The following is a 27562-nucleotide window of genomic DNA, read 5'->3' as shown; positions in this document are numbered from 1 at the left end:
ATTCATCCTGAAGACAGTGGAGCAGTGATGAGCTCACGCTGCCCCCTCCTGGCCCACCCACTCCCCAACAAGGAGCAGATACTCTCTCCTGACCCCCTTTGGTTCTTTTACAAGAAAGGAAAAAAGAAAGAAAGAAAGGAAAGGAAAGGAAAGGAAGGAAGGAAGGAAGGAAGGAAGGAAGGAAGGAAGGAAGGAAGGAAGGAAGGAAGGAAGAAAGAAAGAAAGAAAGAAAGAAAGAAAGGAAGGAAGGAAGGAAGGAAGGAAGGAAGGAAGGAAGGAAGGAAGGAAGGAAGGAAGAAAGAAAGAAAGAAAGAAAGAAAGAAAGAAAGAAAGAAAGAAAGAAAGAAAGAAAGGAAGGAAGGAAGAAAGAAAGAAAGGAAGGAAAGAAGGAAGAAAGAAAGAAAGAAAGGAAGGAAGGAAGGAAGGAAGGAAGGAAGGAAGAAAGGAAAGAAGAAAGGAAGGAAGAAAGAAAGAAAGGAAGAAAGGAAGAAAAAAGAAAGAAAGAAAGAAAGAAAGAAAGAACAAAAAAACAACAGAATGCCCCCACAAAAGTCAAATTTTTTATTTTATATAAAAAAAAATTTTGTACAGTTTTAGTTTCTATGTTTAAGAAAAAAAAATCCCTAAAATTGCAATAATGTTTAGATCCACTGCAAACTGTAAAAACAAGCTTTTTATATATTAAAAAAAAGAATTTACATTTTACAATTTTCTACATGCATGCACAAGGTCTCAGCTCTGTAACCCAAAAAAGGAAAAAAAAAATCTAGATCCAACAATGGAAAATTCTACATTTACAATCTCACTTGGAAGGAACTCAAAAAGTCCCCTTCCTTTCACGCACGGAAGAACAAATCACAACAATCATACACCAGGACCGAATCCATCAGCAGATGCTGCCCCGTGTGGAGGGCAGACGAAAGAGAAGACAGACAGACTGACAGACACCATGGAGGGGCAAGGGAGCTCATCCGGGCCCAACAGAGGAAAGAAGCACAAACTGGAAAACAGATGTTTCAGATGAGAAGGGATCCCAATGTCTCCTCACAGGTATTGAGTCGAGTTTGGAACAGGACTGAGGCAGGGATGGGTAGGTGAAGAGGCAGGGGCTGACATGGAGGGGATGGGGAGGAAAAGGAGAGACTGAAGGGAAATCAACAAGAAGAGAAACAAAGAGCATGGAGAGCAGCTGAAGAGAAAGTGCCAGTGGGGACAGCGGCAGAGTGGCGAGGTAGGTGGAGCACTGAGGCACCGTGTCCTGGTACGGAGGGAAGGAGGACGAGCCTTCTGAGGTGCTGAAAGGGAAGGCCTGGGAGGTGTGGCGGGGGTGAGCCAGGGTGCCACATGGTCACAGAAAAGAGCACTGTTGAGCCCCAGGCACAGCATCCCTGCTGGTGGTGTGTGGGGTGGGGGTGGGAGCGAGTGGGCACACCCCACCAGGGAAGGATGAGAAAATCCAGCCTGTGATGGGACAGGCGGGTGGGGGACACTGCTCAGAGGGACTGAGGCAGCTGCGCGCCCCACAGCGGTTCACAGCATGAAGACAACTCCCCGTTTAGGAGACGCACAAGACAAACACAGCCGTACACTTGACAATTCATCCTGACATTTTAAAAAATAATAATAACAATAATCAAAGAAGACAAAGATACCACAGTTCTGACGCAAAGGACCAAACACAACTATTCTCAGTCACAGCCCTTAGTGCTTCGAAAGAGAGGTGGGGGGGGAATTTCTTTTTGTTTTAGGAAAAAGGAATGAAAAAATCACAGTGATTAAAAACATGGCAGGTTCTTAAAATAAACACTCCCCCGCCCCTAACCCAGGGCAGCAACCATGATCCCAAATACTTTCCCTTTCCCACCCCAACTCGTTCCTCAAACACATCCCACATTCCACTCCTGCCCACAAAGGCAGTGACCCCAATCACCATCCAGGCCCCATTTTCCAGGATAGTGAGGTATTCAGAAATGTGACCCAGAAGGGACTCCTCTGAAACCAGGCCTTGAAGAGAAGAAAAAATACCTTCTCCGGAACCCCAGGACAGGACATGTTTCACTCAGGCCTATCCCAAAACCCACAGCCCCAGCCCACAGCTGACCTCGAGGCCCTGCCTAAGTCAGCCCCCTGACCCACCCTGGTGTGGACAAAGCACGTACTGGCTGAAGAGCCCTTCTCCGTAAGTGGTGTGTGGGCAGATGTGCTTTTTCAGAAAGGACAACAGGAGAAGCAATCACCAGGCTCCATAAGGCCCAGGGCTGCCACTACACCTAGGGGAAGCCTCCCTGGTAAGAGGCCAATGCGGATCTTAGCCCAGGGTGCACGCTGCAAGGCCAGACCAGTGAGTTTTCCAGGGGAAGGAAGGGCCTGTCAAGGGGCAGTGTGAGTTGCTTTGAGGACTGGCCCAGGGGGCTGCTCCAGCCACCAGAATGTTCCCCCACATGGGTTCCGGATGGAGGTATTCAGGTACTTCTTAGTTCTATCTCCCTTGGCCAAAACTACAGAATTTAAAGGTGTTTGATTTAAAGGCTCAGAGTTACATTGAAATTAAGTATTAGAAGTCCAGCGAATTTCCTCAAAATGAAACCAAAGGTTTCAAGAATTCAGACTGGGCGCAAAGACTATGGGAGCTAAAAGGGATGAGGGGCTGAGTACCCATCAAAGGCAGCAATCTCGGTCCCTCACCCCAACACAGAGGGAGACCAGAGCCCAGAAAACCAGGCAGGGAGGGGAGGGGGACCCTGGCCGGCCAAGGAAGAGACCCCTGAGGCAAAGAAGTGGACTTAAGGCAGGGGGTGAGGAGGAGCTGCTGGCTCCCCCCCCAAGAAGAGATGAGGCAACAGGTCTCTGGAGCTGAGAGAAGAGACAGCAGGACTGGGGGGGGCTGGTGAAGGAAAGAAAAACGTTCATCTAAGACCACTGGCGGGGGCCAGGGTCTGCAAGCCACTAATTCCGCACAGGAGTCTACGTGCCGTCCTTCCCTGGGAACAGGGAGATCCGCCCGATCACGCCAGAAACAAAGGTGCAGGCAGGTTCAGAGGGTGGGGGTCAGTGATGTTCACGGGGTCTCTCCCACCCTGACCTCAGGGGCTGCCTAGGAAAGACCCATTGGATGGAAGGTACTGTCCCCCAGAGCCCAGGAAAAGTGGCCACAGAGGGGTCCCGCCTGTTTGCCTATGACCACACATGGCCACACAAATCAGAAACAGAAGGTGGAGATTTCAGGGTACAGGATGGGATCCTCCCTTGCTCTGAATATGTGTGGATGGAGGAGAGAGGCTCTAACAGACAGAAGTGAATGACCTGGCAAGGAAGCCCTCTGGGGATGTGTGGGAGGATGCACAAGGATCTGTGCCCATGAACTCCAGGTTTGCCGCGGGTGGGGTGAGCAGGCAGGAGGAGCAGGTCCACCTGCCGCCTGGAGGCCGCAGGCAGCGCTGCCCAAGAGTTTGGCACCATGCTCTCTGGAGTCAGTCTATGTTCCCAGAGAAACCCTTTTGGGGGGCCCTGGAGAGAACTGCTGCAAGAACCTGGGTTCGAGAGTGGGGCTCAGGTGGGCCCTGTGCCCTTGGAGAAGAGACGGTCCCCGGGGGAAAGGAGAGGGCGAGAGGCACTGATTCCTGCAGTGCCTGGAGCGATACAAAAGTGAGGGGGTGAAATAAGGGGGAGGGAACGTCCCAGGTACCGCTGACAGCAGGATGGCTCTCCAGGTTCATGTGGGGTAAATAAGGAAGGGGGAGGAGACAGGTTGGGTGTGAGGGGAGTTAATTCAAGTAAAAAAAAAAAACCAGAGCAAGAGGAAGAAGGCGGCAGGAATGCGGCAGGGCAGAGAGCCAAGCCCCCAGCACCGCCCTCAGGAGCCCCCGGGTCTCCCACTCCCCCGCTGGTGCACAGTCACACCGAGGTCTCAGACTGCAGCCTCATGACAAACTTGTGCGACTTGGGATCCACAAATTCCTCAGAGAGTTTGAAGAACGGGACCTTCTTGGTGCTGACCACCAGGCTGAAGTCATGGCGTTTCAAGAGGAAAACGATGCCATCCTTGAGCCCATTGGTCACCGGCTCCTCGCTCACCAATGTCCACTGTTTGGCCAGCCAGCGTTCCTTGTGGTACTGGATAGTTGGCCCGGCCGCCAGGTACCGCTCCAAGAAGGCCTGAGGAGGGGAGAAGGGACTTTGCAGGAAGCTCTCCCACCCACCTGCCGTCCTCCACCCCCAGGGTACAGATTCCAAGGATGACCAAGATGTCCCCAGGTGCACTGTCTGCATACGGTCTTGGAATGTTAGAGGAGGAAGGGGCCCAAGATCATCTGCTTCAAACCCTTGTTTTATAAATGAGGGAGCGGGAGCCCACAGAGATGATGTGGCTCTTCAGGGTCGAGCCTGGTACTCAGGTCTCCCGACCCCTCACCCTCTGCTCCTCCCCAGCACCATGCTGTGACCAGGGCAAGTCCTCCCTCATCCTTCCTCTCCCTGCTGCTCATGTGAGTCTGCACTCGAAGAAAGCTAAAGGTGTCACAGTTAAAGTGCCACATCTTTAGTCACCTGATCCCCAAGGATGGCTCAGGGAAGGCAATTCTGGGGAGCTGGCCGTATTGCTGAAGGGTGGGAATGGCTCAAAAAGAGCACAGAGCAAAGAACACCCAGTGGAGGTGAGGGGGAAAGGTGGGACTTTGGATCGGGAAGTTCCAGAGGCCCCGCAGAGACGAGCAATAGGTCTCAGCCATTCCCGAAACAGTCCTGAAACTCCCTCTTCTCCTCGCTACCTAAGAACTTTACTCCATGCAGAAATGGGGTGGAGGGCGTAGGGATGAGAGAAGAGACGATAAGGAGGTGGAGATGAGAGGGGGTGGAGGATAAGGCAAGAAGTGAGAGAATAAGGGAGAAGGAGGTGAAAAGGAAGGGCCAGAACTGGGGAGGAGGAAGGATGCCGGGAGCAGAGCCCGCCTACCTTGGGCGTCATGTCGTGCGTGATGCAGAACTCCAGGTGCTGCAGGATGCTCTCCATGGTGTGGTAAGGCTGCTGCTTGGTGGTCCGAAGGTACTTCTGCATGGCACGGGCCATGGATGCGAAGATGGCCTGGGCTGCCTCCCGGGGGTCCATCACCTCCCTGGGGTTCTTCTGCTCCTCTTCCTGCAGCCGCTTAATGTGAGTGAAGGCCTCCTCCACTGCCACCACAAGCCTGGGGGACATGAGGGGTGTGGACCAGATGTCCACCTCTCATCTTACCCCCAGCTTCAATCCTCCAGCAGCCTGAGTGAGGCCAGGCCTCTGTGCGCTCCCTGAAGCCACACACACAACTGGAGCCAAGAACCGGGCTTTGGGAGCTTTGTGTGTGCATGAGAGTGCGCATGTGTGTGGCTGAGGGGAGGGGAAGGGTTTTCCCCCAACTAGAGATAGGAGAGCTCAGTGAGCTCAGCCCAGGGACCCAAACAGGACAATTTAGTGTCAAACCCAGACAGACAACTATGGACCCAACCCTATAAAAAGCCTTCTTAATTAAGACCCTCAGATTGCATTTCAGTGAGTAATAGATACAACTACGACGAGATGACAGATGTCTACTCAACCATGACAGCCTGGGCAACCTTGATCAGTACCTGGGGTGGGCCAAGGCAATGCAAAAACTGTGCTACAAATCAGGAAAGAAAAAGTAAACAGTACAGAAAATGGGCCCAGAAGTGAACAAACAATTCATAAGAGACCTGAAAGGCTGACAGACAGATGGACTAGTCACTGGATACTAATTAGACAAAGGATAAAAATGCTAAAAAGGTACTACTTATCTATCAAAATGGAAAATATTAGGAAGATGACTATAATCTAAATATTGGTTAGGATGGGAGTATTCTCCGAATACTGTGTGGCGACAAGATGCAACAAACCAGATATTACGGACAAGGGGGAACCTCAAAAACACAGTGTGAGGGGGAAGCAGGAAAAAGAAGCCAATTTATGTTAAAAGCATAGAGGCACACAAACCCACATGAGTACCCGGACACCCAGAACCGGGGGACTCAAAGTAGCTCAGGATGGGATTCTGGGCTAAGATAATTTGTGGATGTGTGAGTTCACCGTGTCTCTGTTTATTCTTTTGCTTCCCCTGAGTGTCTCAGTAAAGTTCCTTTCGGAAAGATCCTTTTGTCTCGGGTGAACTAAGGGAAGAAGTTTTCTCCGGGTTACAACCAAAGTAATGGAGAAGGAAAGGGTCCCCTGTGAACCAAAACGGTGGTGGCAGCACAGGAGATCCAAAGACCTTAGTCAGAGCAGAGGGGAGAGGAGGCAGGGAACACTTCTGGTTTCCTTTCCCGGGGCCTTCTCTGAGACAACTGGAAACTTGCTGGAATGTCACAGAAATGGGGCTGCTGATCTTCGATCTACTGCAGGGACATCATCCCCATGTAAGGACAGGGTAAGAGCTACCTTCCTCCCTGGAAGCCTGGAGCTCATGTGGGAGGAAGAGTAGAGTCCTGAAACCCTCTGCTCCTCCCCCCGTGGCGATCCTGACAGACCAAGGTGGGTCCTAGCAGTAGTAAGACCAAGAGAGATTCTTCAGGCATCACTAGGTTCACATAACAATGTGAACACGAAAAAGGGAGGAGTGAGGACAGTGTTTAAGAATTCACTGAGATGTGAGCACTAGAATCTCATTTTTTGCAGGTAAAAATGTACCATCTGCCGAGCAAGCCCACAAGATCTACTGGAAGGAGGCCCAGGGTAGCGTCAGTCCCCGCTGCTGCAGGGGAGGCTCACGTCCTTTGATGGTCCCCACCCCACTGTGTAGGCAGAATTCAAACGCCCCCCTCCACCTCCACCAGATCCCCATCCCCTGGTTATTCAATAATCTCGTCGCAGTAAAAATCATCATCATCATCATCATCATCTCAGTATGTTTTGCCGATGTAATGAAAGTGCCAAGTCAGTTGAATTTAAAATAAGGAGATTATCCTGGCAGGCCTGATCTCATCACATGAGCCCTTTGAAAACAGTTTTCTCTGGCTGGTGGCAGATGTCAGAGAGAGACCTGTTCCTGCTGCCCTCAAGGAAACAGTGAACTATTTATGGGTCCAGGTGACTGGGAACCAATTCTGCTAATAACCAGTGAGCTTGGAAGCGGACCCAGGCTCAGATGAGAATTATCTTGATCTCAGTCCGTGAGACCTGAGTGGAGGGTCCAGCTCACATGCACCTGACCCTCGGGACTGTGGACCCATAAATGTGGGCTGTTTTGCGGCACTGAATTCCTGCTGACTGGTCAAGGCAGCAACAGAGAACGGAGGCACACACCCCACCCGCATCACCATGGCTTGTAGAGTTCGGCAGTTGCAGAAGCCGGGTGGTCTTCCTCTCCCCAGCCTATCCGCACCCAGCAGCCCCCCGTGCCCCCTCGTCCCCCAGGGACCCACCTGGCCCTCCGCTTGCGCACCCTCCGCTCGTGCTCGGCCTCCTCGTAGTAGTACTCATTGTGGCTGTTGTCCCGCCTCCGGGCAGCCGCCGCGATCACAGCCCGGGACTGGCCCGTGGAGTTGTTGGTGCTGTTTTCTGCACAGGAGCAGGAGACACAGGGGATGGTCACTTTGGAGCGTGGCCTTGATTCCCACTCCAGGAAGTCTGGAGCCAGCAACCTGACCCGTCCAGAGGAAGCCGTGTCCACCCACCAGCAGTACCTCCCAACCCCAGCCCTCCTGGCCGCGTCTAGGAGAGGCCCACAGGGAAGCAACAAGGAGAGGATTGGAGGGCAGGAGTCCTGCACACGTTCCTCCCCAGCGCAGGAGATTCTGGAGCTCAGAGAGCGCGGGCTTAGGATCAGGGCTGATGAGCGGATGCAGAGGAGCCAGATTAAGGGGACACACCGTAGCATAAAGGGACAGCAAGTAGAATCAGCAGCTAAGACCAGCCACCTGGAGTCAAGGGAAATGACAGAACAGAAGGGACTGGGACATGGGCTAGGGAGAGGAGAAAGCAAGGGAGAAGGGTGAATGAGAAATGGGAGCAGGAACTTGGGAGTCCTGCCTGGGAAGCCAGCAGGAGGCGGAGGAGCAGGGCTGCTCACCCTCTCCGAGGGAATACACCTTGAAGCCAGACACTTTCTTGGCCAGGACGGACTTGGGCAGGTTGAGGAGGGCAGGGTTGTAGACAGGGAAGTCATGGTAATACTTCTCCAGGATCCACACTGCCACGCGCTGGATGCTGTGGGGGAGACGGCAGGAGGGGGAGGGAGAAGGGACAGACAAGGGGCGCGGGGGAAAGGACACATCAGGGCAGGTTGGCAGGGCAGGAAAGGACACAGGACAGGGACAAGCTGCTTCCAAGAAGCCTGGCTCAGGGCCTGAGGTCTACTTACCAGGCTCCCAAGCCTTCCCCAGGGCTGGGCCTGCTAGTCCTTCCCTGCCACACTGAAGCCCAGGGGAGAAAGGGCATTGGGCAAGAGTCCCCAGCCAAGGGTCCTCCCCTCCAGCATTCCCCCCAGGGTTTGCCACAGGACCAAGAGGTGCTACTGAAACTCTGGATGGCCTGGGGAATATCCTGCCCGCAAGCCTGGAGAGGCTAAAGAGATCTCTTCATTATCTTTTCCTCTGGGGGGGTCCCTCCTCTGGCCAGCTCATCTCAGTGACCACTCACTGAGTGCCCCCAAGAGGCTGTGCCTTCAAGAAAGAGCAGGAAAAGTGATTCCAAAAAGGCCCTGTTCACGCCCCACACCGTTCTCCTCTTTGGTCCATCCCTCTCTAAGATCCCCAATCTTTAACTATCTGTTCATCTGTTCACTCCCAACTTGTAACTCTCGCCCCAGGCTGCTCCAGGACTCTGAGTATGACCCCTCCATCAGGCAGCAAACGCTGTTGAAAACCTACAACGTGCAGAGTACACAACTCCTTCCCACACAGCCCTCTTACCCACCCCCTCCAGCCCCACCATCACACCTTCCTGCCCGACAGTCCCCCGGCCTCCTCCCCACGCCCGTCCACCTGCTCCCACGCGCCCATACCTGAGATGGCCCACGTTGTAGAAGCGGCTGGCCCCGTCGGTGGAGCGCACCACCTTGAGTGTGAACTGAGGCTGCAGCTGACGCAGCTCCAGCAGGACCACGGCCAGGTAGTGCACGAAGAGCAGGGCGTCCACCAGCGACACGGCAAACTGCACCACGCCCTGGTAGCTACGCTCCCGGGCGTCCAGGATGCGCACGCCATAGAAGAGCCAGTAGGAGACGACGAGCAGGAAGACGAGCACCATGAGCAGGGCGCGCAGCACGAAGACACGGGGCAGCGAGGCCTTGGGCCGGCGGAAGAACAGGGCCCAGCTGCCCAGCAGCAAGATGAGCAGCTTGAAGGCCACAGAGATGAAGAGGCCCTCACAGGCCGTCCCACACGGCTCCAGCTCCTCCCGCCACAGCAGTGGGGGTAGCAGCAGGAAAGCCAGAGGCGTGAGGAAAGACAGCAGGGCCAGCGTGGCCCCCGCTGCCACACCCAGGTGCCGGGAGCAGTCCAGCGGGACACTGTCCTCCATGTCCTTGGCGATGCGTGTGAGGTCATCGTGGGAGATGCTGTGCTCCGAGGTGCCTGTTACGACTGTGGTCGTCTCCCCCCAGTTGTCGTCCTACAGCAGGAGGGGCCGCAACAACGATGGGGAGAGGAGAGGAGAGGAGGAGGAGGGAGGAACACAGGAGAAAAGGTAAGAGGAAAGAGGACAGAAAGAAAGCACGAGAAGGGAGAAAGAGGGTAAACAACAAATATGCAGCCATCGATGTATTTACCAAGCTCCACTGAGTGCCTAAGCCTGGTCCCCGCAGGGATGGGACATCTGAGACCTGGGCCCTCGGGGAGCTTCACGCCGTCAGTGAGATAGGAAAAAACTGCAGGTGCACCCTCGGAGGAGAGGGTACAAGACAGTCGCCAGGGAGCTGCTCAGCCAGTGACTGGGATCGGAGGTCAGACTGGCCAGGCAAAGCAGGCAAGCTTGAGCGGCCACCTGCAAGACCAGGCTACGCAACAGGCATCTATTCCCCAGGTATCGAGAGCCACCCAAGGTTTCTGGTTAGAGAGTGACCTGACAAAAGCAGCGTGGTGACAAGAAGGTGCTGGGAGGAAGGGATGAGGAAGGCAAGTGACTATTGCAGGGCAAGCGAGACACAGTGCAAACTCAGGGGCCGACTCTACTGGGCCACCTGAATGCCCACAGAGGCTGCCTGTTCCTGGAGGCAAGTGCGTGGATAGGCTGAGGTCCCCAGGTGCCCTTCTGAGTGTGGTCCACTCAAGCTGTTTCTCTGCAGAGGCTGAACACCACCCTACTGAGGAGCCCCAAGACCACCAGTGGCCATCAGTGCCCACAGGCTTAACTCAAGGACAACCTGTGGACATGGAATCACATTCTGACAGCCTGGGGATTCAGGCTACAGGACTGAAATGCAGGATGGGGAGGGTAGGAGACAGCTTAGCATGGTCAGTGACCAAGGGTGGAGGAATCTCCTCTCTGAGGACAGGAGAAGAGTCTGACCTGAAGATGGAAAGTGGAGGCGCTGCCTGCTTTCAGCTCAGGGAACCCTAGTGTGACCCCAGCCACACTGCCTACGCTCTCCAAGCATCAAGGGCCTGGTCACAGCAACAGATGAGCTGACCATGTCTCAGGGTCACTTCGAGAATTCAAGAGGCCAGGTCCCCGGGAGAAGACAAGATTGGGAAAGAGGGAGAAAGAACGTTTCCTTCAGGTACTGATCTGCTCCCAAGACCCAGGAATGCCCAGTGTGTCACAGGGAAGTCTTATGAAGTCTCCACGTCCCTAAGATGCTCCCAGGAAGAAAGAAAAGGAGGAACAAGACATGAGCAACCTCAGGGTCATCTCAAATCCTGCCTCTTTTCTAGTCAAGCACTGTATTCTGCCTCCGGACCTCTCTACCAGGTGCGTACAGTGGGCCAGAGAGGTTAGAGCAGGAGCAACATGCTCATGCTCACCCTGTCCTGGAGAACTCTCTTCCAGGGACCCCCTCCACCTCCCAGCCTCACTTCTCCTCCCTCCCCTTTCTCCATCCACTCGGCCTGCACCTCCTCTAAGACCAAGTGTTGCTATTCCACAGGCCTACACCAGAGGGCGCAGGAAAGTCCATGCCTTTAGGTTCAAGGAAAACTTAGGGCTGCCACGCCCCACCCACCATGGCCCCCCAACTCTAGATTCCCAGGCTGTCTAACTGGCTGGCACGAGCCCAGGCAATTCCCCTGACACAGCCCAGGCCACTTCACCTCTCCAGAGATAAGGAAAGAAGAGGCTGCTGCTTCCAAAGGGATCTCGGCTGAAATTCCCTGAATTCTACTGAAACAGGGTCCTACTTTGGGACACAAGTTGCCCTCCCTGATCTGCCCTCTGTCTGAAGAGACCCTCCCTTCTCCGATGGACCTCCAGCTTTCCCAAAGGGCAGTCTGGAAACACCTGACCCAGACCTCATCCCCTCAACACTCACCCGCTCATCCCCTCGCGTGGACTCGTTGTCCAGCAGGGGCTCCCCTGGAGCCTGGATGGTCACTGACTTGTCCCCACGGCTCCCGTCTCGGCTCTTAGAGCGGTGTCGGTCCCGGCGGTCCCTGCAGCAGCAGGAAGCCAAGGAAGAAGGCCCACAGAGGTCAAGGGGAGGACCCGGGTTCCTCAGCAGCCATCCTCAGCCCAACACCGCTGTGTATGCCCCCACCCCTACCCCCACTGCTTGTGTCGCCCCCACACACACCCACCTGTGTTTGCGGGAGCTGCGGGAGTGGCCCGACTTGTAGGAATAGCCGGAGTACTGGGACTCGGTGTCCATGGCGTCTGAACGCCGCGCCTTGTAGCGCTCCAGGGCCACAGGCTGGGGCCTTTTGGGGGGGCCCACTGCCACCTCCTTCAACACCGGCTTCTTCAGGCCAAGAGGCACCTTCAGGAAATCAACCGTCACCCTGAGGGACTCTATTTTGCTGGACGGGTGGGCTTGTCTCAGAGAAAATCAAGCAGCGCTCCTGAGGAGAGGAAGCAGCTGGTTAGGGGCAGCTGGGGCGCCCTGTGGGCTCAGGGCACAGAGGAAGGCCACCCCCAAAAGGCAGCGCAGGAAGCTCTGGTGAGCCTCGCCACTGCCTGAGAACATTCCACCCAGGTTCCTGCTCTGTCCATTGGGCCCAGTTCCTCCTGCCCTGCCTCCTAGAAAGAGCACCCCCAGACTATGTGCCAAGGGCTCAGGAGTGGGGAAAGAACGGCCAGCAAAGGCCATCCAGAATGACCCAACCCTGGACTCCCTGCAGGGAAGAACCAGACAATGCTTTCTCATTCTCAGCCGGGAAACTAAGACTTGGAGAGGGCAGGTTCTGGCCAGGCCAACTGGCTAGAACAGTGGAAACCTTAGCAGAAAGCAGTGGCTTCCATCCAGAGGCTACCCCAGGCCTCTGCTTTCCCTCCACTCATTTTCCTCCCACTCACAACTTCTGAGTGTGCCCACAAGGGGCTGCCTGTGACCGCTTCTCTTGGCACGGTCTCCCAGCACCTACGTCAAACACACCCATAGTTATTGCCAGGTCAAGCTGGCTGCTCCCCTTGAGGCTGTGTGCGTGTGTGCACGTGCGGCAGGGGTGAGGGAGGGAAATTACAGATAACATTGTGTGGGGGCGGGGGCAGGAGGAGAAGGCGAGTAGAAACCATTCTCCAAAAACGTAACCTCCTGAACTAGGTAAGGTCAGGAGCTTAACTGGCTACTTATGGGCTGAGAAGCAGCATCTTCTGTACTTTCACCCTCTAATTCTGCAGAGGAGCAGGACCTCTCCTCCCCTCCTCCCTAACCCTCACCCAAACCCTGCTCGTTCCTCAGAGCCCAGCCCCCATCCCCTCACAAAATCCCCCACCCACCCCAGCATCCTGTGTTACATCTTCCCCTCTGACCCTGACGCCCGCCCCTCAATCATCATCACCATGCACTGAGCGGTTATCTCCTGTCTTCACTCACTGAGCCATCAGGTCTTTCTTTGGCCCCTTCTAGGAACCACGTGCCCTGCTAGGCCCTGGGTACACGTGCTGAACAGACCCTGAGTTTACAGTCCAGGGGGGCAGGTGTGTGCTAAACAAGTAAACAGGTGAGGATAAAGGACAGACTACATCAGTGATGAAAGGAGAACAAGGAGGGGAGCCCGACAGACAAGTCTGGGGGGCGGGGCTACTTTAAACTGAGGGGTTCTGAAAAGTCTGGGAAAAGGCCAGCCAAACCAGAGGGAGAGCAGGGGTTAAGCAGGCAAAGGGGAGGGGAAAGCAGAGCAGAGCATCATCCCTGGGAAGGGAGAGAGAGGGCAGCGCAAGGTGAGGGAAGAGCTTGGGTTTTATTCTAAGAGCAATGGAAGCCTGCTATGCAGACATGGATTAGAAAGGGAGGAGGGGGGAGCAGAAATAGAGACAGGAAAGAGGAGACTGCAGTCGTGAGTTGGAGCTGCAGAAGTGGCGCGAAATAGTCACGGTTGAGACATACATTGGTGGTAGGACCCACAGGCCCTAATGGGGACTGGCTGAAGGGGAGGGGAGTGTCAAGGTCTCTGGCCTGAGCAAGAGAAGAGGTGGTAGCGGCATTAGCAGGGGGAAGACTACGGAGGAAGCTGGTGAGTTAGGTTTCCAGCGTGCTGAGTTCACGGCTGTGAGACAGGCAGTCAAACAGTCAGCTGGGTGTCAGAGGAGCCGGATTCAGAAAAGAGACTGAGCTAGAGATCTGGACGGCGTGCAAGGTCAAGGGAATGGCCAGGATCACCCAGGGAGAAGGTTAAATAAGAGGTCCCTGAGAACCCCAGTATGTAATCATGCCCGAGGAAAGGGAGCAGGCAGAGGGGCTGAGAAGGCGAGGCCCGAGGAGTACAGAGGCCAGAAGAGTGGGGTCTCATACAGCCAAGAATTAGAGCATTTCCAGGCAGGAATAAAACCAACCAGGTCAATTACATTGAGAACTAAAATGAGTTTGCTTTATGGAGTTGTTAACTTTTCTCCAACTAAACTGAGCCACCAAACTTGAGAACGAGAACCATGATTGATACGTATTTGTATCCAGCACCCTCCCGTGGGCGCACAGCAAGTAACCGATACCCACCTAGTAAATGAATATGCCTCTCTGACTCTCACGGGAAACTGCAGCGACTGTAGGGAGATGAAATCAATGTTGCACCCATTAAATTATCCGCCTAACAGAGTTATCCGGAGGCACGCCACGGCTTAGTGATATTTGTCCACGTCCTTACGTCAAGGCCAAGTGTCTGATAGAGACACACTTAGGGAACAGAGACTTAATACCTTAACCTAACCCTAAACCCCACCTTTGCCACAAACAAACCCTGTTCATCACTGCCTGCAAATTGCACACTGGGCTCCTCTGCTCCGTCTCTTAAGAACCCATTCTTCTGGTCTAGCCCGCGATGTAGTTCAGACACATCACCTGCATCTCTCTTGCTGTGGTTCAGCCTATTCTTCCTCGTCCTCCTCCTAAAACCTGAATTTCACCAGGAGGTTCAAAGGGAATAAGTGGGTCACAGAGTGAGGGGGTGGAGGAGTAAAGAGGGAAAGGACTGCTGTGGACTGGAGTCTAGACAGAGACACCAGAGCCCAACTCTCCGTCTCCTCAACCTGGATTCTCATGTCTGCCAGAGCCAACAGCAAAAAGACCCTGGGATTTGCACCCGAGGATCTGAGCTCAAAACCTAATTCTCCCATTAGCAAGCTGTGGGATCACGCACAAGTTACTTAACATCTCTGTGTTTTGCAGCCTGGTAGGCTCATCGGTGAAATAGGAGAAATGATACACACTTCACAGGGTTGCTGTGAGGATCCTGGGGGTAAAAGAAGTACTTTTATAAACTGTTCAGCTAGTAATAAGTTAAGCAATTAATACACTCTAGCTCTAGGATCACTCATCCTCCAACCCCCAGACACTTCCTCCGAGACTTGGGAAAGAGGTGGTATAAATAAATCCTGCTGCTTTGTATGACTAAAGTCCCCCCCCACCCCACACACACACTCTCTCTCTCTCTCTCTCCACTGACCAGAACCACCACTTCAAACACACCCAGGAGGGAAGCTGATGCCATTGTGTTGCCCCTACAGATAAATTTCAAACCAGGCAAGGGTGCCAGTCCCCTCCCAATCCTTTGTTCTGAGCCGCTCCAGCCTAGAGCTCGCTGCCTTCCTCCCAGCCACTTACTAAAGAACCAACATAAACCCTGCTTGCCTGGCCTGCTTCTCCCACCCCTACCAATCCAACTCAAGGTGCCCAGAAAACACCAAAACATGCTCCTCCCTCCCCTATCAAACAGAGGGGCCAAAAATGAACCCACTTTCTGAACCCCTTGCCTGCTGTCCCCTCAAGGACCCCAGGGAACTAATCCAAGCACCATGGGGAGGGATGGGAGGTGAGCAGAGGCAAGGGCAGAAGTTCCCCTTGTTTAATCAGTCTCAGGAATGGGGGTTTGGAGGGTCTCCCGGGTGGGCAGCGTTCCCAGGGAGGAGAGTGGGGGAGGGGATCACTGCATGAGATCAACAAGTGGAAATGTGGGAGGCAAGCCGGGATGGGGAGGGAAGTCCGGACTGGTGCAGGGAAGGGAGGGCTCTGGTGTGGGGGGTGGGAGGCTATAAAAGGGAATGTGTCCCAGTGCTTTTCACCTTGCCCCCACCCCGCCCAAGACACACAAGCACACTCACTCAGTCCCCTGTTCAAACCAACCATGGATTATCTGGGGTTAAAAAGAGGCCAGAGAGGAGAGAGGGAGGGAAGAGAGAGCCTGTCACAAAAAGGAGACCCTTCTCCCCTCCAAAGCCTTTCAGAAATAAAATTAATGGAATGTGTCTCAGTATCATCCTAAGGGGATTGGGGGGAGAGAGTGGGGGGGCTTTTGTCCCTGCTGCCCAGCTTCTCCCACATTGATCACCATGGCAACCAAAGCCCCCTGTTGCCTAGGTGATGGCAGCCAGGTCCTGGAACCCATACCCAGCATCCAAAGGGAGAGAGGTTATAGAGATTGGGGGGGTAGGGACAGAGGGGTAGAGAATGGGGTTTCTCCTCTGGCAGCCCCAGCTTTTGTATGAGCTTTGGGATCAGGTTTCTTCAGGAAACAATCGGAGGCCTCTGGAAAAAATACACTCAGAACCTGGCAACAGGCAGAGGGAGCAAGGCCCTGGGCTGTGGGTGGGAGGCCTGGAGGGGAGAGGTTGGTACTGACCAAAAGGCAGACCAAGACTAGACCCTTCCCCACTGCCGCGCTTGCAGGGGCAGCTCAGGTGGATAAGGCCTTGGGTGTAGATGCTGGCACCCCCAGGCAAGGTACACGCTGAGGACCGATGACTGGGCAGCAGGCAGCTGTGGTCACCACCTCCTTCTCCTGCTGCTCTAGCCAGGGGCCACCCTACCACCCAGTCCCTGCTCCTTCAGGCCTGGAGAGGGGAAAGGAGGCAGAGCAAAGAGGAGGCCATGGACAGGGCTGGGGGAAAGCACTGTGGGAGTAGGGCAACTGGGCCAGAGAAGAAAGTGGGGAGGAGGCAGAAACAAACAGGCACCAAAAAAGGGTGCCTGCTGCTCTCATCCCTGCGGAGGGCAGGGCTGGGAGCCCCGGGCCAGAGGTGCAGCAGAAGACGCTGGTCAGATTGCATTCTCCCCTTCAAAGAAGTTCCCCTGCTCAGTCGTTTTTTTTTTTAAAACTGTGCAGTTTCTTTATTGATACTAAACATATACAAACCTGAGTAATCACTTCCACAAAATGTGATTTGTGCCAGAAAGCTGTGACGCCTTCCAGACCACAGTCCCAGCAGGTCTGTGAGGGGGACGCGTCATTTCACCTTCTAATAAGCAAACACACCAGTGATCCCAGGCCCTGATGTTGGTTTACAATTACATGAAAGGGCAGTGCGCCAGCTGGAGGCGGGAAGAGGATGAGAAAGAAGACAGGAAGCCAAAAGTTTTTCTCCGACAGGGGCAGTGCTCTGATAGGACCATTTTTTAAACAAATGGCCTTCCTCTCCTCAGGCCAGGATGAGGTAAGGGTGGTCCTGCCTGGACACAGGGAAACAGGCATAATCACCTCTTCAGACCCCTCCTTCAGAGGAGTCTGTGGACGCTTGCCCATTAAAGGTCTCTGATTCCTATAATCCGAAAAGTACTGAATCACTATGCTGTACACCTGAAACTAGCACAATACTATAAATCAACTATACTTTATTTTTTAAAAAGGTCTCTGATTCCTACACAAGAGCCTGGGTGTTACTGCATATGCCCTGCGCCCCTCTTTCCATTACAGCCCACAGGAGGTGTGGACATATGGGCCCCCAGCCTCGTGGCTCCTGAAACTTCCCCCACCACAGCCCCAATGTCCAAGGATATCACTGTAAGTTCCACCCCAAGTGCTGGATGCCCACCCTCCTGGGTGGCACCAGGAGTCCCATCTCCCAGCCCAGTATCCAAGGAGCTAGATGTCTCTCCAGAGAGACAGCGCACCTTGCCAAGTTATCAGCTAGTGGGAGGCAAGGCAGATTCAAAGTCACAACTAACTGTCCCTCTTAAGACGCTTGGTTTTTCCTCTTTGCCAGTTTCATAGGTGTGCTCAATCCAGGCCACTCGGTCAGACGCTGGTGGAGGCAGAAGGTGTCTGGGGTTGGGGGAAAATGCAGTACTTAACATGCTCCCATGGAGGAGAGGGTCCCAGTACCTCTGACTGAGCCCACATCACTCCCCGCACCCCCGTCTCTCCCACAGAGAAGACAGCAGATTGACCCACCCAACTCTCAGCACGTTCCAGCGCTGAGCTGGAAGAGGCCTTGGAGGTGCAAACCCAGATTTTAGAGATAAAAAAGCAGGGCCCAGAGAAAGAAAGCGGCTAGCTCATGGTAGAACATCTGAACAGCCGACATCAGAAAGCCTCGGTTGTTAGAAAGACCTCGCTAACACCTTGACTCTGAGACATGTTCTTCTCAGAGTGAGACCGAGTTCCTCTATGAGCCTCCTTCCAGACTCCGGTTCTTGGAAGAGCCAAGACTATAAGAAGGCCAGGATAGGAGAGAATTCACTGACTCCTGCCCCACCTCTCTTCCCACCAGTGACAAAGGGTCAGAGACAAGAAAGGCCTAAGCTAAGACAGCTGAAACCAAAGAGCCCCTCTGCCTATAAAGGGTGGTTTCTGCCCTCACTCCTGCACCACTCCTGACTGAGGAGCTTGACGTTCCTCCATCATTCCCATCCCGGCTTGCACCACAGACGAGCCCCCCATCACCTCAGGATGCCCATGCTCAGTTCTGCCTACCACAAAAAGAGGCCCTAGACCAAAGCTGAGATGGACATTGTGCCCCCGCCCTCATTCCTGTACCCTGAAAGTGTCCTTGGATGACAGGGCTGTCCAGCAGGCCAGGGAGAATGGCTGGATCTCAGTGGACTGAGTGGTAGGAAAGAGTCCAACCCAGGAGTCCAAAAGCTGGCACCACGTACGCCCCCGCCCTGCTAACCAGGCACTCTCCCAGGACAGCCCCAGACATGAGCTCACCATCCTTAGGGCCCCAGGGCAGGGGGCAGAAACCCTCTCCTCACTGGGCTGAGTAGCAGGGGAGGGGCCGGACCTGGGTCACCCAGACAGTCTAAGCTTCCAGAGCAACTGTTCAGCACGAGACCCCAGTGCAAGGAGCAGTGCAGGGGAGGGCCCACGGACTGGGCTCCTGGCCAGGATACCTGAGCTTGCATTCTAACTGAAAAGGAGCTGGGGACGCCAGAGCCAAGCCCCTCTCCACTACTTCCTTAATTTCCCTCTATCTAAAGCAGGGGGGCAGGCTGAGTACCCTCAAATCCACAGACACTTAAACACAGACACACACACGTGTACACCCACACTCATATTCCCCCTCTGAAACCTGGAATGGCTCCTGCCTGCCCCACCCAGCTCCACCCACCCCGGCCGGGCAGGTTCTGTAGAGACCTGCTCTGCCTTCTCTCTGGCACCCCCGCCCCCACCCCAGCTCTCAGAAAGCCCCTGCCCCCAACACACCGCACACATACAAGCATACGCTCGTGCACAAACCCCATAAAGCCTCACTCCCTGCCTCCCCCAGACCCATTCCCAGTCAGCCTGGAAGGGAACACTGGGCGGGAGGAAGGAGTGTGCGGTAGAAAGGGTGAGTAATCTCTTTGGCATCTGTCCCAGGTGGAGGCCAGAGGGGAGACAGGATGCTAAGCTGGTGAGAAGGTAACCAGGGCTTCTAGATGCCTGGATGCTCTGTTCCATTCTCACCAATGAGCAGGCCCTGCAATTCCCACCCACCAGGGTCTGAGCATCTCCCTCCCTCAGCTGGGGCAGAGGACTGGCCCCTACCTGCCCACCTGGCAAGCTGTGGAAGAGCCAAGAAGGAAAACAGCACAGTGACAAGAGAAGGTGGACAAGCTGTGCTGACCCCCAGGCCAACTTCCTGTGCGCTCCACACTCCCGCCCTCATGGAAAACAAAAATGCCTCGGCCTCCTCACAGCCTAGGGAGGCCTCAACGATCCCTGACGCCAAGAGACTTTCAAAGCCTGCTCACCCGGCCCCCACCTTGGAACAGAAGCAAGTAGAAAGCAGCTGGCAGGGGAGCCGGCCAAGCTCAGGTTTGCATGTGGATGGGGAGAGCTGTGACGTGGGGACACTGGCGACCAAGGCCGGTTTGTGTCAGGAAAGCATAGGTGGGCCTGAGGTGTAACTAGGAGTGCGGGCGGCAGGCCAGGGTCTCCCATTCTGAAAACCTTCTCCTGCTTCAGTCCAGAGCCTCAGATCTAGTAAATCATCCAGTTCTTACATAGAGAAACTGAGCCAGCCGACAGGCCCAAGTGCCAACCAACCTCCACCATCTTGACAAACCCACCACCTGAGGTTTTCACTCTTTCTAAGGAGCCTCAACATCCCCCAGCCCTTACATCTGCCACCCCGCTCCTGGAGGAAAGCAGGTGACAAAATGAGTGCTTCTGTTCACGCTCGGTTGTTTTTTAAGTTACTGCATTCACACCTCGGGCTCAGCACCTGTTCCTGGGCAGCCCCCACCCTCCCTGAAAAGTCAGAGCCCCTCTCCTCAGACCCACACAAAAACACACACTGTCTCTTCCAACCAGACTGGGGGAGCCAGGAACCCTCCGGTGAAACACTCTGGGGTCTGAGGGATGTTGTTAGGGGGTTGCTGGAAAATTCTACAGACAATGAGGGCAGGTCCCTTCCAATCACAAACAGGACTCCATGGGTTATGGTGTCAGGAACCCCCACGTGTGAAGTAACCAGCAGAGAGGAAGAGGCCAGGTCCCAGGGAGGTTCTGCCCAGGTGGCAGGCCTGCCCCAGGCTGCGACAATGGGGTGCTCCCCCTGGAAGACCCCACTCCCCCTGCAGACTGACCCCTCCCCTCGGGGGTAGACTTCTCTACTGCTCAGGCTGACATCTGGACTCAGGTCTGCTTTTCAGGAGACAGGGTAATTATTCAAGATTAAAGGCAATAAGGAGCAAAACCTGAAGTAAATGAAACGAGAGCAGAGCAAAGTGGATAGAGCACTTTGAGAAACAGAGGAGCAACGACATCAGATAGACCTGGCCCAGACTCTTAGGGGCTATATAACCTTGGATGAGTCACTCACCTTCTCTAAACCTCCGTTTTCTTAGCTGCAAAATGGGGATAATGGTGCCAACTTTAGAAAGTTGAGTTTTCAACAAAATAATGTCTATCACGGAGTCAGACTCATAATAGATGCTCGATAAAATGTTAGTTCCCACCTCTTTCTCCTATGGAGGGTGCCCAGCCAATCCCTTTTACTCCCTGATCATATAGCCTCACTGTGAGAAGCAAGACCCCACTCAGAATAAGATGGAGCCAACACTTTGGCTATAGTGTTGGCCCCAGGTCCCAAATGACGGCCCCTCTCTTAGACCACACCCACATCTGAGAGAGCAGCCAAAACCTCTCACCCACTCTGTCTCTTTCGTCAGGGGCTCCTGGATTCCCCCAGCCTCTCTTCCCCTCCCTCCTTCCACATTTACAGTGGGGCAGGGCCTGGGCTCTAATCACCTCCCAGGCTCCTGCAGACCCCAGGCCCAGCTGTGTGTGGAGTGGTAGGAGAAGGGGGCCCCAAGCCTCCGGCCCACTCCAGCCCCCAGCTTCTTCCCACTCTCTCCTCTCACTGCCCCACCCTGATTACCAGGATATCCTCAGCTCTGCTGACTCTAAGCCCACTTCTCCCAAACCCGTTCCCAGCTATCATGTCTGTAATTACCAGCCTCACCAGGGGCATCAGACAAACACAGCAACACCTAATTTCCAAAGGGCTCCACCATACCAGGCCTCTGCCTCCTACTCTGTTCCATGCAAGGTGGAGAAAAGGAGGGAGAGATTCTTCCTGACCCACCTTATTTTTCTCCAGATCACAAGAGAGTAGGTGACAGAAGGTTGCCCAAGTCAGATCAGCAAGAGACAGGATAAAACGGGGACAGCTGCTGGGGAACGGGTGTGAGTAGGATTTACTCCCAGGCCCCTCCTTCACCTCTGCTACCAACATCTCCCCATGAACAAGGCTACCCACCTGGAGAGCGTGAGAGAAATTTCAGGTCAATTCAGAGAGAGGGGAATTTGATGCCTAGTAAAACAGGAAGATGGGTACCCACACAGACAAAAGTAGGTGTATTCAGGAGGGAGCTGCCCAGGAAAGAGGAGGAAGGAGCAAGTTTTTAAGTCTCATCCCCCACCCAGACCCTGGGAAGAGTAACATCCCAGCCTCTTCTAATACTTCCATCCCCACCAACCACAAAGGACTTCCTTTTATAGGCAGGGAAGCTGAGGCCAAATCCCCAGTTAATTCTTCAAGATCCAGTAATACCGAGTTGCATGTGGTTCACAAACACCCCTGTTCCTTGTCCCTCATGCTCAGCCTCTACCCACAGCACCCTCCTCAGTCCCCTCCCTGCCTGCCCAGTTCATCCTCTACACCCAGCTATGGCCCATCCACGTGGTGGAATATGATTCAGCCATGAAAAGGAGTGGAGTTCTGATGCTACAACATGGATGAACCTTGAAAAGATTATGCTAAGTGAGAGAAGCCAGACACAAAAGGTCACACGTTGCATAATTCCATTTATATGAAATATCCAGAATAGGTAAATTCATAGGGACACACTACAGATTGGTGGCTGCCAGGGGCTGGGAGGTAGGGAATGGGTGCAGGTTTCCTTTTGGGATGATGAAAATGTTGTTAGATAGTGGGGGTGGTTGCACAACACTGCGGGCAAACTAAGTGCCACTGGTCATTTTAAAATGGTTAATTTTATGTTACGTGAATTTCATCTCAGTTAAAAAACATCCAGCTAAGGGCACCTCTCCTCCAGGTACCTTCCCTGACACCCACGCCAGGACCAAGCATTCTTGCTCTGTGCTCCGGCGGCCTCCTGAACACACCTCCATATAGTACTCACAGGGTTACAGTAAAGCAACCTGTTTATGCACGTCTCCCCTGTGAAAGCCCATCTTATTCATCCGTCCATCCCCTGTGCTGTACACAGCACCTGGCAGACAGCAGGCAGTGCCCAACACGGTCTGCCAGAAGGAGCACAGAACCAAAGCCTAGCTCTCCTCCCCAACCCAGAACTTGCCCCTTAACAATCATCAATCAGAAACCCAAACCCTTCCAGCTAACGTTTACTGAGGGCTTGCCATGCGCCAGGCACTGTGTGAGGTGCTCTCTATATATTACTTCATTTAATCCTCATAAACCTAGAACTAGGGCCTATTATTAACTCCATTTTACAGATGAGGCTTCAAAAAGTTATCTGTCCTATCTGAGGTCTCAGAACTAGGAAGTGGCAAAACCAGAACTTAAGAGCAAGCTGAAACCCAGGGAAGGAGGCCACTGGGAGCAGGGGAGCGGGGAACCTGGGGTTCCTAGAGGAAGGCCCAATCTGGGATGAGAGGATGGTGTCTTAAGACATCTAAGAGGCTGGGTTTTAAGAACTTGCCCAATGTCACACTCTTAAGTACAAATTCCAGCCGACTCTGTTGGACTCTTCCCTTTGGCCTCACAGTGTGGGGAGCAGCTCAGGGAGGAACAGTAAAGAAGACTAGAGACCCTCAAACTCAGAGGGGATGAGGGGGGGTCCCAGAGCCCTTCCCTGTTCCCCTTGAAGCTTCTGTAAGCCAAGTTCACACCCCTTTAACGGGAAGGACCTCTTGGAAACCAAGTAAGCAGAGAAAAGTCTGTCCTGCTCTAGGGCCAGGGAAAGGGCCCTTCCTCAGACCTCAGAGGAGCAGAAGGAGCAGAGAGGGCACATCAGAGAGGCTGGCCCTGGGAGAATGAGGGGACAGGAGCAAGACAGAGGAGAAGGAGGGGCCAACGTGGCCACCAATTCCAGTCTGAAGTACTTTCAGGAGTGGCCTTTTCTAGTGTCTGACCACAAGTCATCCTCCTTGGAAGAGCACGGCCCCCACCAGTGTAGTACATCACGCATGGAGGGAGGGGACAGACGTAAACAAGGTACCGCACAAGGCCAGAGCACACCGTCCCGGATGCACGTGCCTCACTTGCCCTGGGAGCCCTACCCACCAGACAGGTGTTAGGTTCAGGGGAATCATGCTTTTTTTTTTTATCCAGCCTTTTCCCTCTCTGCCCCACCCCAAGTCCCAACATTTTCTAACTCCTACAATTCTTATCCTGAGGGCTTAGGAAAGGTGGGGGAGCCCTGAGGGCTTAAAGAGAGTACATTCCGATTTCACATTTAGGGACTCCCATTAGGGAATTTCTCAGAGACCCCATGCATTCACAGCCTCAGCTCCTAAAACTGGGTGCTTTGACCCAACCTCTGACAGGAGGAGGAAAATGGCTGAGAGTGAGATGGGCAAACAAGGCATACGACCCAAAGATGGCGAGCCCCTTCCCCCTTCATCCCAAAGGAGAAAAGAAGACAGAGAGGAGGGAGGGAGGGAAGGAGGGAGGGGTGGGTGGGGGAGAGAACATGTAGGTGCTGCTTCTCTGGGGACAGATACACCCACTTCCGCACTACGATGACAGTACAGCCTTCAGTGGGCGCCTGCCCTGTCCCCAGCACAGGGACATCTGCCCTTTTTGTAAGCTCAGCCCCTATTCCTCACCCTCATATCCTGCCCCAGACCACAGCTCCATCCCAGTCTTGTTTCTCATCAGGAAAAAGGGAAACTGTGTGATAAACTACACAGACACGCTTGCAGAAAGTACTGAAGAATCACCCCTGCTGCCCTCCCCAGAGCTCCCAGGCTACCTTCTCATGGGTCAGAGAACCCAGAATGTTCTGTACCAGGTCTCAGTCCTCAAGCCAGCTCCTCCCTCCTGCCTCCAACCCATACCCAAATCCCTAGACTCCTCAGGGACTGTAGGCTCCAAGAGGCAGGGCAGAGTTGGTGGGTTCTGAAGCCGCAGACTCCAAGATGGCTTTATAAGAGAACTGTGGCCTGAGGGGGCTGAACTCAGGATGGGAAGCCAAGAATGTAGCCTCTCCAAGCACTAGAACCCAATCTACGACAGGGGGATGGACGTCCTCTTTATTCTTCTCCCTGACGCTTCCAATCCCCCAGATTCCTCTAGGACTACAACCGAACCCCGTTCTCTTTCCCACAATACACATCCTTGTCTAGAAAAGCCCACCTCCCAAAACAGGCGCCTTGTAAGACGGCCCACTCACTCCCACCCACAAGTCTCAGGTACGTAAGGCGCTGCCCTCAGACCAGGGCAGGGCCATCCGAGAAGCCTCAGAATGCTCCAGACAGCCCTCCTTTGGGGCTCTCTGCCAGGAAAATCTGCCTGCAGAGGCAAATGGTAGTACCCCCTAACACACACTCAGAAATACACCCACCACCTAAGGCACACGCTGGTACTTACCTATCAACACAGGTTACACAAGAGAACACATTCACTCACACCCCTTCCCAGTACGGAGATACACACACACACACACACCCCTACACACACACACACACACACACACACACCCCTACACACACACACACACACACACACACACACACACACACACACACACACACACACACACACACACACACACACACACACACACACCCCTATTCAGGTATGCCCCATTCTGCTCTTCCATACTCACCTTTCCCAGTACCTGCATATTTCTTTCCAATAAAACCCTCCCCAGATCACACACATAGACACACACCCCTTCCCCAGAGCATACACATAAATACATACAACACACCGCAGATGCATGGTCAGCTGCTCCTTGGCTGCATACACACTCAAGGCACAGAAAACACCTACGTCTCCAAACCCAGGGGCCCACCTGCAGGAACACGCAGCTCGTCAAGGCGCACATATACACACACACACACAAAAACAAAGAATCACGCACAGTGATGTGCCTCCAAGCCTTTAAAATTCACTAATGCAGAGCCCATAGTCCCCCAAAAGCATAAATATGAGTGGGGAAAGGGAGCCCGGTGCCTGTTCCCTGGGCCCCGAAACACAGTGCCCGGGTCTCTGGCCTCCAGCCCCATCTTCGAGCTGCACACACACACCCTCTACTCTTCTCGGGCGGCTCCCCAGACTCCACATCACACCCTGAACGCATACCTGCCCTTGTCCCCCCTCACACTCCTGAGGCTTGTATGCACCCCTAAACACCCTCGCCTTCCAATACCTCCAGACTCCGATCCTTCCACTGCCTCTCCCCCCACCTTCAATACACACTCCCAGTCTCCGGCTTCAACCGGCTCCCCTGGGAACATTAAGGCCCCCGCCCGAGCCCCGGGCCCAGGAAAGTCCCTGGCTCTCCAGGCCTGGGCTCCGCCCCCTCCCCACGCGCCCCTTCCTCTCCCCAAAGTTGGGGGGCACTCCGCGGTGCAATGGGGGCACCGACCGGAAGGGGGTTGCCCTGCGCTCCCCTTCCCCCATAAGCCACCCCGCATACTCGGGGGCCGGGCACCCCCTGGCCCCTTGCAAGATTGTCCCCCCTTTCTGTTTCTTTTTTCTTTTTTTTTTTTTTTCTGCAAACTTTGCCCGCGCCCCCGCGGCCCGGCACTCACCCGCCGCTGCGAACTGCCGGGTGGGCTCGGCCGGCGCCCGGCTCGGCCCGGCGCCTTTGTATCCGCAGCGCTCCGGGTCGCTTGGAACTCCGCGCTCCCGGACGGGCAGCACGGACGATGGGAGGTGTAGAGGGGGGCTCCTGAGTCTGGTCACCCCCTCTCCGTCCCAGACCGCTGCCTCTTCCCCCTCAGGGCCCCGGGGACAGGGGGCCAGGGGGGAATGAGGGGCGCTCAGGCTCCCATGGCGGGACCGAGGATCAAGGAATCAGGGATCAGGAATCAGATCGGGAGCCGGCGGAGAAGGGGGGAGGGAGCGAGGGGGAGGGGAGAGAGCCCAGGGGGTGCAGAGGGCGGGGGAGCGCGCGCTCCCGGGTGCCGCCTCCCGGCTGTTCCCACAGCTGCCGCCACTCCCGCCGCCGCGTCCATTGTCTGCGGCCCCGCTCTTCCCCCAGCCGACGCCCCCCCAGCCTTTCGCCTCCAGATGCCCGGCGGCCCTCCAGGATCCTGGGAATCGCCAGCGGGGCTGCGACCCCCGCCCCGAATGGCGGTCAGGGGGATGCCTCGATTCCTGGCCTGGGACCAGCCCGCAGTCCCTCCTGGGGCTGTTTTCCTCAACCCGCCTGCCGGAGACCGAGCCCCCAGACCCCCGGGGACGGCCGTATTCAGTTTGTTAGGGCCACAGACCCGCCTAGACGGAATCCAATGAAATCTAGGACGTGGATAGATTGATTTTTTTCCCCTCTAGGGTTTCGAGAAGAGTTATTCCTGATTTTAATTAGTGGCAAGAAACGCTCCCTTCTTCCCATGCATACGGGGATTTCCCTGACACCGTCACCACCATATCCCCCCCCACACCCCGCTTCCAAAAATAATTTAATTACTCGGTGTTCTAGCTGCGAGCGGCGACCGCCCAGTCAGTCTGGGACGCTCCTTCATTAACACTTTTTTCCTCCCCTCTGGTTTGGGCGTTGGGATTAATTACAAAGGGAACCCTGCCCTGGGGGAGTGGGGGAGTGGGGGAGGGGAGACTATGAGGGAGCCAGGGAGTTTGGATGGCGGGGGAGAGAGGCCCTTCTCCCAGGAAACCTCCAAGTGTAAAAATGCATTGGCTTAACCCCAGCCGGCCGGGCTCTGGGCCCCAGGGGTTACAGATACCTTGGAGTTGATGGTACTACACAGGGATTGCAGGGTATCACAAGCATCCGACGTAATCAGCATGTCTGCCTTCCTAGAGTATGCCAAGAAACCAGTTGAGGTTCATGAAGTGGGGCAGTAGCTTGAATTCACCAAGACTGACCCCCACTATAAAAGTCTGGGCTTGTGAGAAGTACGTACTCCCCTTGGAGTGAGTGGAAGCAAAAGTATTTTTATATTATTATAGTACTATTGTGTGCAACCCTGTACTTACCGAACAGTAATACTTCAAAAGCACCTTTGCACAATTCTCCAGTGGTAGAGCAAGGCCTGCTCAACATCTCAACATCCTCCAGCTTCCAATCCTGATAACTTCTCACCCAACCCTGTGATTAAAAAGTCTCAGGGA

General features: G+C 54.5%; 1 protein-coding gene across 1 annotated transcript; it reads right to left on the bottom strand.

Moving 5' to 3' along the window:
- Positions 1–546: 546 nt before the first annotated feature.
- On the bottom strand, positions 547–26327 carry VANGL2 (VANGL planar cell polarity protein 2). The gene is made up of 8 exons (XM_064477898.1): positions 26020–26327; positions 11716–11976; positions 11451–11571; positions 8988–9595; positions 8055–8191; positions 7408–7543; positions 4952–5183; positions 547–4155 (listed from the first exon to the last, which is right to left on the bottom strand). Exons 2-8 carry the CDS (start codon positions 11784–11786, stop codon positions 3895–3897), a joined length of 1566 nt encoding a protein of 521 aa, XP_064333968.1. The 5' UTR covers positions 11787–11976; positions 26020–26327; the 3' UTR covers positions 547–3894.
- Positions 26328–27562: the final 1235 nt, after the last annotated feature.

This window comes from Camelus dromedarius, chromosome 23 (genome assembly GCF_036321535.1).
Source record: "Camelus dromedarius isolate mCamDro1 chromosome 23, mCamDro1.pat, whole genome shotgun sequence".
Taxonomy (NCBI): Eukaryota; Metazoa; Chordata; class Mammalia; order Artiodactyla; family Camelidae; genus Camelus; species Camelus dromedarius.
The sequence above is the reverse complement of the archived record's forward strand: the minus strand, read 5'-3'. Positions and strand labels throughout refer to the sequence as shown.

Bases quoted from the DNA above. Each gene is read 5' to 3' on its own strand.
- VANGL2 (XM_064477898.1), bottom strand. From the start codon at position 11,786: ATGGACACCGAGTCCCAGTACTCCGGCTATTCCTACAAGTCGGGCCAC. The intron at 11,572-11,715 runs GTGGGTGTGTGT...CTGCTGCTGCAG, and splicing joins CGCAGCTCCCGCAAACACAG to GGACCGCCGGGACCGACACC. The intron at 7,544-8,054 runs GTGAGCAGCCCT...GCTCCTGTGCAG, and splicing joins GGTGTATTCCCTCGGAGAGG to AAAACAGCACCAACAACTCC.